The sequence below is a fragment of the Centrocercus urophasianus genome, unplaced genomic scaffold (genome assembly GCF_019232065.1).
Source record: "Centrocercus urophasianus isolate 14NV4802_14NV808 unplaced genomic scaffold, USGS_Curo_1.0 seq_20, whole genome shotgun sequence".
Classification (NCBI taxonomy): domain Eukaryota; kingdom Metazoa; phylum Chordata; class Aves; order Galliformes; family Phasianidae; genus Centrocercus; species Centrocercus urophasianus.
Genome location: NW_024884756.1, coordinates 16,716,048 through 16,733,794, shown reverse-complemented (window position 1 = coordinate 16,733,794; position 17,747 = coordinate 16,716,048). Strand labels below are relative to the sequence as shown.

Below are 17,747 nucleotides of genomic sequence, written 5' to 3'. Positions count from 1 at the left end.
TGCCATGGCTTCAGGTTCTGATAGGACTAGAATGAAGTCCCCACCACAAATAGCCAACTACTCCCACTCTCTATCAGTTGGTGTATGCTGATGAACAGGCATGGCTGTAAGCTTCACTGGCAGCAGGCAGATGAGTCCTTAAGCAACTACATATAAGCCTGCAATGTAAGAGCCAGGAAGAAAGACTTCTCACAAAAAAAAAAGTGAACTAACCTGTATCAGACCTGGTATAATTTAATTTTTTCAGGAAATATCCAATCAAAAAGTCATGAGTCAGTACATTAGTAACTTAGACAATCACAAATAGATTTTTATTAACACTGTTAATTCTCCTCGTTCTTGACCAAATTATTTCAAATTGCTAAAACTTACAGGATCAGAAACATGCAAACTAAGAGAGTACATCTTAGAACCCTGTATTTTTCTGAAAGGAATGTTATTTCACATAAAATGTTATAAATATAGCATAAAAACAAATACTTTCCTTGGACAGGTATGTTGCTAAAGAGTAACACAAACTGTGCTCCTAATGTCTCCTTTAGTTGCAGACAATGCAGTATTTTGTTATAAAATGCCAATAAAAGGAGTTGGCTACTAAATAACTCTTTTCAGGCTTCACTTCCTCCCAAAACTGGGAGACCAAAGCCAAAGTTTCAGTGAAGATATCTCCTTGCCACAGTTCAACATAGATACTGCAGAAAAGCTAAGCTAAAGAAAGCCCCAGTTATAACTAATCAATAGCCTTCCCTTCTCCACCTTATGAAAGCGCTAAGCACAAAAAGATGGAATATGAGCTCTAGAAAACGGCTTAAGATAAAACAAGCTCATGCAAGGCTTTTCCACACAAATTCAGTGCAATGAAAGTCTCTCTGTACAGTCACCTGGTAAAACAGACATTTTGGTAAAAGGATAATTACTGGACATTTTTTCAAAGAAAACTGTACATTTACAGGAGAAAATGATGAGCTTTGTATTAGGGCCGTGATGACTTTCCACTACATAAGCAAAAGGCAGGCTCATGGGAACAGGGAGGATGTCCTCTACTGATGATCTGCAAAACAAAGGCTTGGGAGAACACCTCTTACACAAAACTACAGCTACCAGCATCCAAACCTTCAGTTTTCACAGTTAACAGAGCAATCTATATTATTTCACTTTCAAATAATTACCAACCATCTCTAAGAGTAGGAATATACTTGTTTCATTTCATCTTCAAGTAGAACATTTCTGCTAAATAAAAATAGAAGCTACAGCCTAACTGCATCTGTTATGGAATTATTACTTTCATTGGTATTTTTACACGCACTTCTCTGAGATGGAATGAGAATAGACAGGGAAATCCTCCCCACCTTACTTCAAAACTTGTCGGTAGTTTGCAGAAAAAGAGGAATCAAACTCTCACCCTTTAGCTTTAACTTCCATCATTCTGCTGTCCCTTCCACTCACCTTCCTCTTTTGATTTAAATTTAAAATTTGTTCTCATCATCTGTAGGTGAGAAGGGCAATGTATTTTCCACAGGGGGAAAAAAAATAAAGACCACTATTTCCTTCTATTTGGCTATTTATTCTTAAATCTGCAGAGGGGAGCCAGATCATGTTGTAAAAAAGGAGATGAACATCACTGAACAAAATTATTTTCTAAAACCTTCATGTAGACAAAATACTGCATTCATATGGAAAAGATGCTGAAGGTCAGCCACTGTTCCTTCAGAAATTTGAGTTTCCAGTAATATAAAGCAGGGACCAATGAAATTCTCCCAAAGTTTATGGGATGGAAGTTCTAATACCTTCCAATCTGTGTATTTTTCCTACATGTCTAGGAATAGTGTCACTAGAAATCTCAGCCCTATCTCTAATATAACCAGGTGTCTTTTGGGGCAATAATTTCTGCTACTCCTCTGTTGCTTCTGCACATTTAATCGCATTTCATATATTGCATTTACTCACTTCCCTTCACACCTGGAATTCTTTACAACACAATACAGTTCAGGAACATTTGATGGAATGCCCTTGCATTTGATAAGGAACCAGCATTAAAACATTCTCAAGGAATGTGAGTAGACAAACTAATGTACACAGCCAGCTCAACTTTTTTTCATCTTTTATTTCCTCTCCACTGTTCCTTTTTATCCTTACTTTCAAACGGATGCTGTTAACCCATAAACAATAACATTATACATATGATCCTATACCAAAACATAGACCTTAGAAACAAAGTTCTCCTCCTCCTTGCATTTCATATTAGCCATAATGCCCTTTTTCCAAGAGACAGAAAAACATTCAGAGTACCACGTACAATATGTGCTTTTTGTTACCTCATGGGTCTACACCTAACATCCCTGTGGGTAGCAACAAGGTGCAACAGAGACAAACCAAGAATTTCTGTGGCTGCAAATAGAAAACTCATGAACCAAGATTACCCAGCAAAGTAAATTGGAAGCACCTCTGTTCCTCTGTTTGGTGCTGTTGTCTAGAAGCCAATGAAGAGCAGACTTACGTAGGTCTGGGTAACTTCTCTTTGCTAAATACATAATATAGAAGTCATTTCCACCAACAAAAAGTACTAGAAAAACATCCCAATTATCATTTTACATTGCAAAAGGAAAAGCAAGCTTCTGATATTGAACAGCAATAACTACGTAAGTATTATAATAACTACATCTTAATTCATCAGCTCCTCTAGACATTTTTACTTAATAATGCATTCTGCTCACGTGCTTAAGTAGGCATACAAAACAAAACATTCATACCTTATAGTAATATGCATGCTTCTGAACCTTAATGCACCAGAGCTTTAGAACACATAATTATAATCAAATAGTGATTCCCAGACTACTTTGTGCAGTATTTCCTACCAAAATTCTGCTACCCACTCAGTCCTTCATAACTAGCCTGATCACAACTCCACAATGATGGAATTAAATGGCTCCTGATACAACAAGTCTTGAACCTCTATTATCTCCTATTATTTCTTTTAGGTAGCTATGCTCAGAAGTTCAAAATACACTACAACACATTTATGAAAAATAAACATGCATGTTTATTCTTTCTGCATTACCAAGCTTCTACTTTATGAAAATCACATTTCTTAACTGCTTAAAGAGAAAAAACATGCTGTGAGGCTCAGCATTAACAGCTGTACATTCTGAAACATAATGCAAGTAAGTAGTACTGGAAATTCATGTATGTTCTTAAGACAAGTTCTTTGATATTCACATGCTTGTTTCACTTCTGCTTACATGAGTTTTGTACATCCTGGTTACGCTGACAGTAAATCAACAGGAAATGAATTTAACAAAACAGTAGATTATTAAGAGCCCCTCAGAGGGGCCACAAATTTTCAGGAAAAAGAACGGCAAACAAATATTTGCATTTTTCCATGGAACTTCACCTTTTTGGTAGGGGTACGCTAATGACACTGCTGCCCTGGAAGTGTGGTTGATAGTCAAGTTTCCAACACTTAAATTCAGCACCCACATTTTCTGCATTGTGAGACTCAGAAGTACAGCCTATTAGAAGTGCACTTAACTAATAAGAACAGTTGAGAGTTACAGGAGCTAAAGGAAGTGCAGAGGAATCATCATTATAACTGTTTCTTACGGAACAGCATTTTCAAAGAAAATCTATCATTACTTTAACCCACCATACTTCGTAGTCTTCTGCAGCAAAACAACGTTACAATTATCATCATTCAAACCAACTACATACAATAATAAAAAACAACTTTCTGCAAAAAGAGAAAAATAAATACCTGCAGGACTGCCAGCATTTTCTCCTTGATGCAGCTGAATACCAGCAGAATCTATAGAGTTTACTGTAACTGTCTGTAGATTTGGCAACTGAGCAGTGCTTAGACTAACTGGAGTTGATGTCAGTGCCCCACCTGCTGCAACTTGACCAAGAGTGAGAGTCTGCACAGGGGTTAGAGTTATTTGTTGACCAGGTGCATTCTGAATTTGCAGGTTCTGCAAATTCTGAACTCCTTGCACTTGAAATGTCTGCCAGGTTATCTGCCCAGAAGGGGTCACTGTTTGTGCCTGAATTAAAAAAGTTCCGGGATTCAGCTGCAGTTGAAGATTCTGAAGAGCCTGTGGAGATATACTCTGACTTGCTTGCACACCGTGGATTGTCTGTTGCGCAATACCTTGTACAATCTGGGCTTGACTGGTTGGCTGCTGAGACTCTTGAAGCTGTATGTGTTGTACAATTGGCTGCGCTGTGGAGACCTGAATATTCTGAGCCTGCGTATCATCAGAGACTGATGTCTGAATGTAATTTCCCTGAAGATCAGAACTGTGAACTTGACCACTAGTTGTGGTCAGGTTGTTTGCATTTTGTTCCAATATACTTGAACTGTCTATGGTAACGGGCAACTGTGATGAAGATGATGTTGGCACAAATAAGTCATTATCAGTGGCGGTTTCTGTAATTTCGGGAGAAACTTGCTCACCAGTCCTTTCAGAAGTATCTGAACTATCCATGGCCTGTCCAGTATTTATCAAGTGCCCATCTGCATTAATGCCTGCTGTCATGGTTTGAGAACCACTGCCAAGTCCCAGAGAATCTAGATCAACACTATTGATGGGTACAAAAGTAATATTTCCTGGCAGTCCAAGAGGGACATTAGCAACTACCTGTGCTTGGCCAGGAAAAGACGAACCACCAATTGCAACTCCCTGAACCTGGACTTGACCAGACTGCGATAAGATATTCTGAATATTAGTTGAAGGTGATCCAGAGGCAATGATGGTTTGATTAGAGCCAGGAATGATCTGAATTTGACCGGTTTCTTGATTTATACTGCTATTATCAGAAGAGGCTGCGAAGCCAAGTTGAACTTGCTGACCATCCGCTGTCTGGATCTGGGGTATTACTTGGTATTGAACGTTAGACACTGTACCATTCGACGAATCTGATCCTGGTGCAACAGAAAAGATTTGTTGATTTTGCAAACTCTGAATAGGAAGGACATACTGCCCACTTGAAGTTACTGTGGCAGCACCTGGAATCTGTACTATATTACCAGCTTCATCCTTTATAGTGGCAGGAGCTGCAGACAAGACCTCCCATCTATTTGGAGTTCCTGCTAATTGCACAGAAGCCAAATCCCCTGTCTGAACAAAAAGAAAAAAAGAAAAAATTAAAACGAGACATACAGATTACATGGTAGAACAATCATGCAATTTAATATTAGAGATCAATATACTACCAAAAGACATGCAGTGAAACCCATGTAAACAACAACAACAGGATTAGAACTACAAAATACAGATTCTGTAAGTGAGCTAATGCCTAAGTTGGGGTAACCAACCTGTGATTCACGAGCTGCATGTAGCTCACAAGCAGACGAAATGCAGCGCCTGTGCCGTGGCTACATCGGGTGACCAGCAGCTGGGTTACTCTGTATGGGGCTGCTGGGAAATCCAAACCGCTGGCTGTGGGAAGAAGGGAGCTGGCAGGGGCTGCTGAAGATGCCATCATCGTGTTGCCCCGGGACTCAGCTGCTCTTCTTACCTAGCCTGACACCCACTGCACAGCAGAGGAGGAATTTTTGCAAAGCCAGCCATTGCCTCTATTGCCCAGAGCTCCGTTGCCTTTTGACTCTGAGTTATATATAATGTATTTGTGCACGCTGCAACTCAGCAACAGTGTTAGGAGGTAACTTAAGTCATATGGTTGGAAAGCTTGTTATGCATAACACTAAGTATTTGTAAGCTTACATGAATTACTGTTCTCACTATGCAAAAAGGCCTCTAAAATTACAGATTTTTATACCGAAATCACAGTTGGATTAGACATATAGATCTGTTTGAAAAAATAGAAAAGAAAAATCTATCTTTGTTAAGTCAGAACAATAGAACAGGTCAACGTTTCAGAACAGATCCCCAGATGGCGAAAGTTTAAAGAACGTACAGACTGATGTAGCATGTTTTTGCTTCTTATTCAGTAAAAGAAAGATAAATTGCCAACTTAGCTAAGCACTCTTTTTCAGAATAAAGTATTTAGATTGAACTTCCTGCAGTGCTTAGCACAGATTTGTGTAGTCAATCAACATTGTATTGTAAACAACCACAAATTTTAAAAAGATGTGTTTAAGTTTTTCCTCGCCTGTACTACTGCACCATAGTAAACCAACGGAATAATTTAACACTTAGAAAGAAGAACTTGTCTTAAAACTCATAACGCTTTAACTGCAAAACAGGTTTTGTCTCCTTGGCAGAGCCCACAGTACACAGAAAGAAAAGCTCTATCTTGTGCTCCTGCACCGATCCCATGATCGCTGCTGTTCAGCAAGTTACCAGAGCGTATCGCAGCTTCTTCTAAAGCTGCCTGCCAACTTCCTTTAGAATAAAACCTGGGTGTGCAAAAATTTAGCGTACAGCTTATCCTTCTCTAATATGGCACTGAGATTTAATTTAGCCAGCCAGAATGAATCCCGTGGCATGCATCAGATTGAATTTACCCCACAAGGCACGTAGGGACTTTGCAAGTCTCACTTTCTTATCCTGCTCTGAGCTGCAATGCCAAAATGTTTACATATACACAAAATACTTCTTAGGCTAAAGTATTTATTAAAAAACAGCTTGACTGTACTTGGCAAATTTCTTTTCCAATAAGGAAATCCACCATCTTGGTTCTAAATTCCTCAAGAGCTATACAAATAAAAATTTTCCATAAAGAACACAAGCCTTTGCTTTGCCCTGAAAGATGCATACAGTCTTTCAAGTAATTTCTTAGTAAACAGACACAGCATCACCAAAAACAAAACCGATTTTATAGCCTTAATATCTCAAGGAGAAGGAAGGGGGGTAAAGAGGTGGGATAGGGGGTGCCTTGGTAATCTCATTTTACTATTTTCTTTTCCTCTTACACTGATCAGCCTTTCCTTTGAAGAACACATTTTCTACGTCCTTTAGCATTTTAATCTCACGATCTAGAAGATTACAAAAAGAGTTCTGCAATATTCCATACCACACCATCCCATCTAGACAAATACAAAAAAAAAAAACCATTTTCTTCTACTATCACATTAGCTTTATTGTCTTGTGTTTATTACTTCCACACAGGTACTGGTTGCTGAAAGACTGCCAAGAAAGTTTGTAACTTGTCAATCCACTAGCATATAAACATTAACTTTACTATAAAGATTTTTATATAGTATTGAAAGACCCATAAAAGTCATAGATAAACAGCATTCAGAAAACATGGAAAGCAAAAATATAACTATATGTTTAATGTGTGTCATTATAAAATAAATCAGAAACATAACGTGCTGATATTAATTGTCAGAATAAGTGAGAAATAATTAGTAATGGGAATGTACAGTGATGTACAAGGGCTGCTAAGAAAGTAATGTCTTCTATTTCATTATGTTAGCCCACAGCATCAGAACTGCACGTGGGTGGTGTGGCAGTAGAGACTGAACCTTCCCACCAATATTCCATTACAGCTGTTGCCACGTGACAGATGGCAGCAGAGGGACAGTCTGACAAAATGGCATCTGACATGGAAGTTTGTATGAAATGGATGTGTGCCACTGGATTCTTCTGTGAAGAAAACATTGCACCCACTGACATTCATCATTGTTATGAAGACCAGTGGATATGAGCACAGCAAGGTGCTGGGTTGGTGTGCACTTCAGCAGTGGAGACAGCAGGTCCACTCTGCTGGTGCAGATTTTGATGAGTACAACATGCAGGTTCTTGTTCCTGGCTAGTGAAAATGCATAGCTGATGGAGATGACTATATTGAAAAACAGTGTTTTGTAGCTGAGAATATGCTCTACCAAACAGTGTTATTGTGTTCTTTGTATCTGTTTTAGTTTCCATGGAAATAAACTGGAGGCATTACTTTTGGAGTTACGTATGTAACTCCTTGCTGATTTATGAGTAGGTACTACCAGATGCTGAATGTTTAGGTGGACTAACTTAATAAGCAATAGCATGTTTGTACACATTTAAAGGGAACCTGTATCCTTCACAGTACAGAAATTACCTGCTTCATTCTTCCCCTCCTCCCCAAACACGTGTTGATTTCCATACCCCCGCTCAATGGTCTCTATCCTTTTCACATTGGTGATACATCTTCTCTCACCTTTTTGAGATACTGTGAAATCTTTCCCCAAATGGAGAAGTTAAGGCTGGTCACGCACCTGGATACGAAGCTACTGGCATTTCATGCATTATGTGTAGCGAAATACAGTTGCTCACACGCTGCCCTTAGAGCTGTCTGTATCAGAGCCCACCAGAAGAATCACGAGGGTGGGGCAAAAAAAGGGTGAGGTTTTCAAGAAACGATCTGCCAGCTATCAAAATTGCTAGTATTACAGCTGTATGATGGAAAACAACATCTGAGGATGATCTCTAACCTCAACTGGTCATCAACATGCAGCAACAAGTAGGGTTTTTATACCTTTTCTCAAAGATTACTGGGCTAGTAGGACACTTCTTGGGTTCGTCCTTGGGGCCATCCTTCATTGCATCCTCAAGCAATTACAGATTATTGTAGTAACTCAAAGTTCTACTACTGAAGTATAAGCAGCAACATTTGCAGCCCACTCACTCATCCTTACAGCACTCCTAAAAAGAAAAACTTGTTTCCTTACTGTCTCTCAGCCACCCGTGAAAAATACTTTAAGAGAACAGATAAAGCAACAGCTCTTTTCCTTATCAGCTGATACTCAGGCAGCAGTTACTGCAGCTGTTCCTTTAAAAGAAAGCTGGGTGGTGGCAATCCATGCCCTGTATGCCAAGAGACAGGGATGGGGACCCATGGAAAGATCAGAACCAGCACTGCTCAGACAAGTGGGAGAGAACTGGGAGCAACTGGGAGCTCACTAGGAGCAACATCTGGAAGCAACAAACAGCAACAGAGCAAAAAGAGAAGCCGCAGCAAGGCACAGGAAGAATTAAAATCAAGTGATATGTCCACCTGAAGAAAGGTCAAGAACCACTGAAGAACAGAAAGCACAACTGCTGTTCAGCCTGTTTCTGGCTCTTTAACAAGCCTTGTATCACCTCTAGGTGGTAGAACAAAGAGATCTCTCTGAGCCAGAATTGTCATGCCAGAAGAATTGTCTTGTTCTTTTTTTTTATTTAAGAGAAAATTAAAGCAGCATTAAGTCAAGTGTTCAAGGAGATCAGAAAAAGAAATACAGAAGATAGGATACCTTTAAAAAGCGCCTTAAAGCATGCTGATGGAACTTGAGGTAAAAATATAAACCTGTAAAAACTGTAAAAATATGAAACATCCTTCACCAAAGTAAAGTTACACACCAGTCCTCACAGGGATATATTGTAGGCAGCTGCATTTCAGCAGGCCAAACGTGCCACATTTTAATTGCAGACAATGTGTCTTGCAGCTAAAGAGCTCCCCAGGATTATCTCTACAGATCTGCGACGGACAGCCCTTTGCTGCAGTTTTCACAAAGTCACCATAGCCCTGTTCAGACCTAAAATAAAAATATGGGCAAAACAAGCACGCAGAGGTAGACAGATGAGTCAGGAGCTCCTGAACATTTAAAAACCATGTGCCTAATGACCAAGATTGGCCAGTGCCTCATCCAAATTATAGTTTTGTGAAGGAGTAAGGGCTCTAGTGCATGAGTTTAATACCATGTGTTTACCAAGCTACAGTAAACTATCTGTGCATTCTTGGGTTATTACAAATATAAGATAAAATACATTTGCTTCAACTCTGCCATTAAGCTATGAGCTAATACGTTCTATCTTGCCTTAGGTTAAAAACATGCTCAACATCAGTTACTGTGGTTCAAATGACACAAAGCTGCTAGTTAAAGCAAATTAACTCTGTTGTATGTTTCAGAAGCACTCAATTCAGAGAAAAACATTTTTACAAATCAAAACTTCTTAGAGAATCAAAGGGAAAAAAATATTACTAGGGGCTGATTAAAAAGTTCCTTCGTGTTTTTTGTTTTTTCCTAAATTACAATCCTTATCCCCTGAAACACATTTAAAATTGTAACTCACTTAAGGAAGGTTCACATTATTTTGCTTCAGATGGACAACTGGGCTCAAAACATTTAGCAGTTTTCTTTTTATCACCAACAGTCCAGAATCTGTTTAAATTAAGACAATCCCTGATATTAGCAGAAACTAGAACGTTTCAGTATAAAGGAATGAGACATGGCAACAAGGCACCAGTTCTGAGAAGACTGCATGTAAATTCATTTATTAATTATTAATATCTATGTATGTATTAACATCCATGTAACTGCATACCAAATAGAACTTTGAGTAGAAGCTTGCATGAAATGTTCCTCATGCTTTCAAACTCAGCCAAATTAGCAAGGTGATTAAGAGGACTTGGGGTCAATCAGCCTCAGCTTAACTATTAGGAGGCAAAGGAACAAAAAACCTTGAAATCCACTTCCAAACACAAGAACAAGGTGATCAGAACAAGCGGGCTGGGACTTACCAAAGGGGAAACAATGCTTAATGAACTAATCTGACAGTCTTCTATGATGAGATCTGGCATGGGTATTAAGACCCTTGCCCCATTATATCCTCATAGACAGCCTGATGAAGTACAGGTTAAACATAGTGAACTGAAAATTTCCATTGCTGGGTTCAAAGAGCTGCTGCCAGCAGCACAAACATAAGCTTGGGGTCTGGTCACTGAAACCCCAATGGGGTCACGACTGGCACCAGTACTGTTTGAGTTTTTCATCAAATTAACTATCTGATGAAACAGGGTGAACCTTCAGCAAGCTTGCAGTTACAAAATGAGTAGGGCGGGTTGATACATGAGATGGTTCAGAGGGACCTCAACAGGAGAGAAAATTGGGCTGGCAGAAACTCTGGGAAGTTTAACAAAAGACAAAAGGAAATGTGAAATCCTGCACCTGGGAAGGAATAACTCCATGCACCAGAATAGGCTGTGGGCCAACTGGCTGGAAAGCAGCTTTGCAGGAAAAGACATGGAGACCCTGGTGGATGCATACATCATAAGGCAGCAACATTTCTCTGCAGCAAAGGCGGCCAATATCACCCTGCACTTCATCGGAAGGCACAGAGCCAGCAAGTTGTAGAAGGTAATCTGTCAACACTGGTAAAATCCAGTTCTTGACTCCCCGGGGGAAGAAAGGGATAGTCATAATGGTGCAAGTCCAGCAAAGGGCCACAGGGATGATTTAGGGTGGAGTATTTGACGCACAAAAACCAGATGAGAAAGCTGAAGCTGTTTAGTATTTGAGAGAAAGAGAGAGAGAGAATGCACACTTGCACGTGACCTTAGCAACATTCATAAATATCTGATGGGAGGGTATAGATACAACAGAGCCAGGTTCTTCTTAGTGAAGACCAGTGAAAAGACAAGAGGCAATAGGTAGAAATTAAAATATAAGGGAATCTCTCTGAAGAACCATTTGGTTTTTTTCCACTGTAATGATGATCAAACAGTGCCAAAGGTTGCCCTGAGAGGTTGTGAAATCTCCATCCTTGGAGATACTCAAAAGCCAATGGACACAGTCCTGAGCAATCTGCTGACACTGACACTGCTTTCAGCAAGGAGGTTGGACCAGACAACATTCAGAGGTCCTTCCCAACCTCAACTGCGCTAGGAAATGCTTCTGTGAAATCTCTTCCCATGTCAGCTTAACAATCAGTGAGAACTTTTTGTTTATGCTGTTTTTAAATATGGAAATGTTTTAAAACATACTTTTATACTTCTTTCAAAAGTGCAAAAAGAATAAAAATCAATTTTTAAGAGCATTCTTAAAGCTTTGGCAGAAGAACTTCTAAACTTGGTTCTGACCTCACATTTGTAAGACATAATTGGAAGAGACAGATAAAAGGTGAGTTTCTGGACAGCAGCAAAGGAACAAAATAATTAGGAACACTTTCTACCTGAAATTCCTCTGTTTTGCAAAAGTATAAAACAGAGAGGCAAGACAATCCCAGACACACTTTTCTGTAGTGGATAAATATGTGCATCTGTTCACTTACAGAAACCTAGCATCAGGAAGCCGTTATTATCATCCATACAGGAGAAAATGGATATTGAAAATAGGGGGGTTTCCTCAAAATATAAAATATGCTACAGGCCAGAGAGTTGAGAAGTATGGAGAACTAATGCACAGTATTCATTCATATTTTTGCCCAGTGCAAACACCCTCATATTTCTCTATCACATCAGCAGTACCACTATATCCACCTAGAACGAGATTAAGCCAGTTGCTTCTCAAATGGTTAAAGTAATGTTATAAGGCAAAAATAAACTGGAATTCCAGATTTTTGTTAATTTCTGTGTAACGCTAATAATTCTAAAGCTGAAGATATGCCAAAGCAGTCTTATAACACTCCTTTATTTGCAAAGCATACAAAGAAATTCATTGTCTACAGCACAGTAATGATACTTATCTTCCCCATATTGCTAATTATTAACCTCTCCAAATTTTTTCTACGTCTCGTTGGCACATGACAGTACATATGAATCATTCTCTACCTTTTTTTGAAAAACAAATATAATAAATCAGTGCAGCCCACAGTGCACTGTTAGCAACCACCTACCACAACTGGGGCAGTCAACTCTGACAGCTCCCATTCTTTGGAAGCTGTCAGGGCCAACAGCTTTCTCTGCCAGCCTGCCACTTCCAGACCTCACAACATACATTCCCATTAATCTTGCACTCTTCTCCTCACCTATCCCAGCCATGCCCAGCACAGCTGTAAGAATGACCCTTGAGAGTTCAAGAGCATCTCTTTTGCCTTGCACTGCAATAGAAAAGCACAACACCATCCCAACTTTGCAGCTTTTAAAACAATCATCTGGTCACCCCAATACCATTCAAGTGATCATCAAGGCTTTGTTAGACTGAAATTTTAGAAAAAAATTTCTTTTTTGTTTTCTCCTCTCTGCACGGCTCTACCATTTTCTGCATTGCTTTGTCTTCTCACCTAATTTTAAAATCTCCATAAATGTTTCAACTGCAACTAAGCTAAAATATTTATAAGTAAGTGAAAACAAATCTAAATGTTAATATTTAAGTAGAATTATTAGTCAACAATAAACAGTGAAAAAACAAGACCCAAACCAAAGCCTTCAAAGTCCCAACAGAGAGAAAAGCATCCATAGAGTCAAAATACATGAGCTGTCGTTTCTAGGTCAGCCAGCAGGGCACCCCATCCCAGCAAGACTTCTCCGTGCACCAGCAGGCAGCAGTATTCGAGGGGAAGTTTCCATAGCAAGCATTTGACAAACCCTGGATACAGCAATACACAACTGAGGAAAAGATTCCCAGGTCACAGCAGGCCACAAACTTAAGGCCATCCACATTAAAATCAAAACTAAGCAGGCAGAACACAAAACACTGGTGACAGATGACCAAATACAGGGCAAATCGCAGTCGCAAAGCCAAAGCTGATAGACTGTGATCTCCATCAACAAAGACCATCAACAGTAACGCCTGCTAATTTTCTGTCATCTAAAAGTAAACATAGCTCTAACCAGGACCCTGGGCAAAGCTGAGACCCTCATTAGCTAGAAAAGACCCCTCCAGTTCATAGAACAGGTTTAATTCTCTCAACTGTCTTCTTCACTTGCTTTCCATACCAAGCAGTTGCCACTTGCATTAGCCTTTTTCTTCCACACTAATCCTTCCAGTGCCGTGACAGTGGTGTCCAACAGGCCTGGGCTCAGGTACAGAGAATCACAGAATCATTTCATTTGGAAGGGACACAATAATTTCATTCTGAAGGTCACACGGTCCAGCCCCCAGGCCCAAAGCAGGGCCAACGAGCTCACAGCAAACACAGCCACGTTAGCTCCAGCTCTTTCTGAAATCCCAGACACATGATATTCCCTGCATTCCTATGGGAGTTTTGTTGTTGCTTTTAAATCACCCTCCCGGTCTCTTGGGGAACAGCTGCAGCATACCATTTTAGCCAGGAAGGCAGTGTGCAGTAAATGGCTAGTCCAGCATACTGGCTCCAGCCCTGCTGTTTCCTACTAAGTGAATGTCAGCAAAGCATTAAGAAAATAACCCTACAACACAGCACTGCTATCCTTATATATAAAAGCTCTTCAGTTGCTTCTAGAAGCAAACCCTACTCATTTATCTTCTCCAGTTTACAGCTTAAGAATTCTAGCAGACATTCAGTAGTTGGGACCACAACCCAGGTCTGAAGATTCTGGAAAAGAACTGCCACCCAGTTGCCAAGTTCGGCACCATCACCCATACCAAACTCATCCACCTACAGTACTGGGGAAGGGATGGCCACCACAAACCCCATGAAGATAATGCATCTGTGCCCAGGCTTGTAAATTTCATTTTCCCTACAAATTATGAGGCTGTCTCAATTTAAGCCTGTTAAGCTCCTCCTTCTATGTCCTAACCCCCCGTAAGTTAGATTCTGGAGATGAGAAATATCTGTATGCCAGTAAATCCCTTCTGTTATTCTGTTTTTTCATGAGGAAGATGTTTGAGAGATTCATTCACTCGCTCCCCTCCCTTAATTAAGGTCATTTTCATTAACTCCAGTGTCCAGTTCAGCTACTGTTGGCACCTCCTTCAATTTATATTTAGAGTCCATTAAAATATTTTGAGTCATTCATGAGAAATGTTGTAGGAGAGAGAAATTACTAGAATGGTGTAACCTAAGTCACAGCAGGTTTGCTGGAGAGGCCTATCTGCACGTACGGAGAGCAGTAACTCTGTATTAGCACCATTTTTAACCAGTGTTTCAATCTCTCCTAAATTGTTCCTGCCTGGCCCTGTAAAGTCCCTTATACGTAAGCATAATGACAGGAATATAGAAGCGCCACTTCAAAACCTGATCACCTACTTTGAACCATCAGGAACTATTTGTCATATCCTCCCCTGGTAGCTTCAGACCATTGTACCATGCCAAACAATAAACCCACCCTCAGGACAAACAATTCTAGCTTTAAAATGAGAACAACCTTAAGATAGACACAGGAAAGCAAGCTACCGCTTCAGCATCACTCATTTTCTAACGTGTATGTTTCTGCAAGGGACAGAGCCAACATCCACCCTTGTGCATCTGTTATTATGAAGCAAAATTCAAAGCCAGTAAAAGGCAACTGCTTAAGCACATAAACAAGCTCAGAAAAAGTATATCTGAAAGGAGGTAAAAAATCCAATACATTTTCAAGTTCCACTAATAGATTACAACATGCTGCATGCCCTCAGACAACCACCTTCAGTTTCCCTTCATGTACAACAGACTGTAACACAGAAATGAAAACAGAGTATTGTAACAGTTAGCACTCGAGCAAGCTGAACTCCATATTGACATTTTGATGTTATAAATAAATAAATAAATAAATAAAGTGCTGCCAAAGCCACGTGGTCCATCAGTAGACTGCTTTGCAGGCTTTTTTTCTCCCATTTGCACAACCCTGAAAACTAAGACCACAAACCCCTGAAAGGCTGTTGTACAGCAAGCTAAAAAAAGAACTGGAAATTTGCTTTAAGAGAAGAAAAGAAAGGGGAAAATAAGCAAACAAACAAGCAAAAAGCCCCGCAGAGGTAATATGTGCAACCTCCCAGATACAAGGCCAAATGAGGCTCTATCACAACGTTTTTACAGACGTTTAGCACACTCCCTTTTACATACCCACATCTTTAGATACCGTTTATTTTAAGACGCCCCACCTCTGCTAACCTTACGAGCCTAAGCCAAGAAGAGAGAATAGGTCGACCGACTGAGGAAGGAGTGAGCTTCCATCAGGCTTTTGTTAGCGAAACGCTAACCTAACCCACACACGGACACATCCCTAGGTGCAAGCTCCATCTCATCGCGCACGGTCCCAAGGTCATCGCGGCTCCTTCAGAGCAGACGGCACAGAAAGATAAGGACGGAAATTCGGTTGGCGATAGGAGGGACCGCATGGTAACCGCGTCTCGAAAACACAGCGTCGACACAGGAAGCAGCTCTCCGCCGCCGCGCTGGTTCCTAACAGCCATTTTACTGCTAACGACATCCTTCCCGCCAGCCGCCTTCATTTTGTGCCGCCGCCCGGCGCGGCTCCGGCTCCGGCTCGCGGCCGCGGGCTGCGCCCAGGTGGAGGTGGGGCGGCCCCAGGCTCCGGGCTCCGCCGTGTCCGGCGGCTTTCCCGCCTGCCCCCCGGTTCGAAAGTCAATGGCGGCGGGGGAGGGGGGAGCCAGCCGCCCGCCTCCTCCCGGGAGCCCGGCTCCTCCTGGAGAGGCAGGGGAGCCCGGGGACCCCTCTCCTGGCAGGTCGGCCCTGCGATCGTCCCTCCCCCCGGGCGGGCAGTGCCGCGCGTCCCGTCCCTCCCCCCGGGCGGGCTGGCTGTGCCGTCTCTCCCCCCGGCAGGCCGTGCGAGAGCGGCGGGGCGGGCACTCACCGCTCCGGCAGAGTGAGAGGCGGCGGCGGCGGCGGCCTCATCCTCCTCCGGCGACGGCGGGCCGATCTTGCTGCAGGTGGCCGCCAGCAGAGCGAGCGGTGACGGCTGCGCGTCCTACCCACAGTGGGCGGGTTCAGGGAGAGAAAGTGGGTGGCGGTTAGCGCGGGACGGCGGCCGGGCTCCTCGCAGACGCGCGCACAGGAAGCGGCGGCGGCGGCACCGGCGCCCGCGCCCGCTCGCAACGTGTCACCCGGGGGAGGGGGGGGGGGGGCCCGGCCGGGCCCGCGCTTACCTGGGGGGCGGCCGCCGCGGCGGAGGCCGAGGCGTTGCCGTTGCCGTGCTGCAGGTACTCGCCGTGGCCGCTGCTGTCCACGTCCAAGGCAGCCATTTCCTCTTGTTTCACGGGCTGCTCGGGAGCTGCGGGCACGGCGGGGAGGGGGAGGGGAGCGTCACTGACGGGAGCGATCACCCCCTCCTCCCCTCCTCCCTCCCTCCTCCCCCCCCCTAACCCCGGCGCTCCCCCCGCCCTCCCGCACGGAGCCCTCCTCCTCCTCCTCCTCCTCCTCCCCGTGCTGCTGCCCCTGCCCCTCTTCTCCCTCCTCCCCCTGCTCCTCCTGCTGCCGCTCTCAGTGCCGCTCTCGCCTCGCTGCCGCGCGGACGCTCGGGGGCCGGAGCGGGGGACGCGCAGGGCCGGAGCAGGAGCGGGGAGCCCCGTGGGGCGGCTCGGTCGGTGCGTACGTACCGGTCATGGTGCGGGTGCGAGCGGCCGGCTGGCGGGGCGGACGGCGGGCGGGCCGGCTGGCTGGCGCGCAGGCCCTGCGGGCCAGGCTAGGCGGCCGCCGCCGGGGACATGCTTATTGTGCTCACGGGCTGAAGCGGCGGCGGCGGCCCGAGCCTACTCCGGGGTTTTTTTTCCTATTTTGATTGACGGTGCGGGAAAGCCGAAAGGTGGGGCTTGCAGCGGGAGAGGGGGCCCGGCCGACACCGCCGCCCGCCCGCCCGCCTGCCAGCCCGGAACTCCCGCCTACGCCCGCGCGCGCGCGCTGGTTGGCTGCGCCTCGGCGGCAGCGCCGCTCGCACTGGCCGCCCGGCCTGCCAGTCACCCGCCGGGGGCGGGGGGGCGCCTCGCGCCGAGGCGGCTTCCTGTTTGCCGGGGCTGGTGCGAGGAACAATGAGCGGCGGCCGCGGCCTGCTGCGTCCCGCGCCTCCCGGACACCGCGCGGCGGTCCGGCGCCGCCGGGACGGCGGCGGGCGGGAGGTGACGGCGCCCGGCCGCGGGTTTCGCTTGGAGGCGTCGTCCCCCGCGGTGCCCGGGGGACACCGGCCCGGCTCGGCTCTCTTCTAAGTCTTCTCGGCGGGGTGCCGGCGGCGGAGCCTGCGCTCCGCCAGCGCTAAGA

General features: G+C 43.9%; 1 protein-coding gene across 2 annotated transcripts in view; it reads right to left on the bottom strand.

Annotated features, from left to right (window-relative positions):
• SP3 (Sp3 transcription factor) overlaps positions 1-17,132 on the bottom strand; it is a 31,028-nt gene extending 13,896 nt beyond the window's left edge. Inside the window, exons 1-4 of one of the 2 annotated variants that reach the window (XM_042822175.1) lie at positions 17,093-17,132; positions 16,643-16,767; positions 16,351-16,464; positions 3,752-5,114 (exon numbers count right to left, since the gene is read on the bottom strand). In XM_042822175.1, coding sequence (XP_042678109.1) covers positions 3,752-5,114; positions 16,351-16,464; positions 16,643-16,767; positions 17,093-17,099 — 1,609 coding nt within the window. In that variant the 5' untranslated portion in view covers positions 17,100-17,132. Of the gene's footprint in view, positions 1-3,751; positions 5,115-16,350; positions 16,465-16,642; positions 16,768-17,092 lie in introns of those variants that run through there. The other variant, XM_042822174.1, reaches the window with a different exon arrangement.
• Positions 17,133-17,747: the final 615 nt, after the last annotated feature.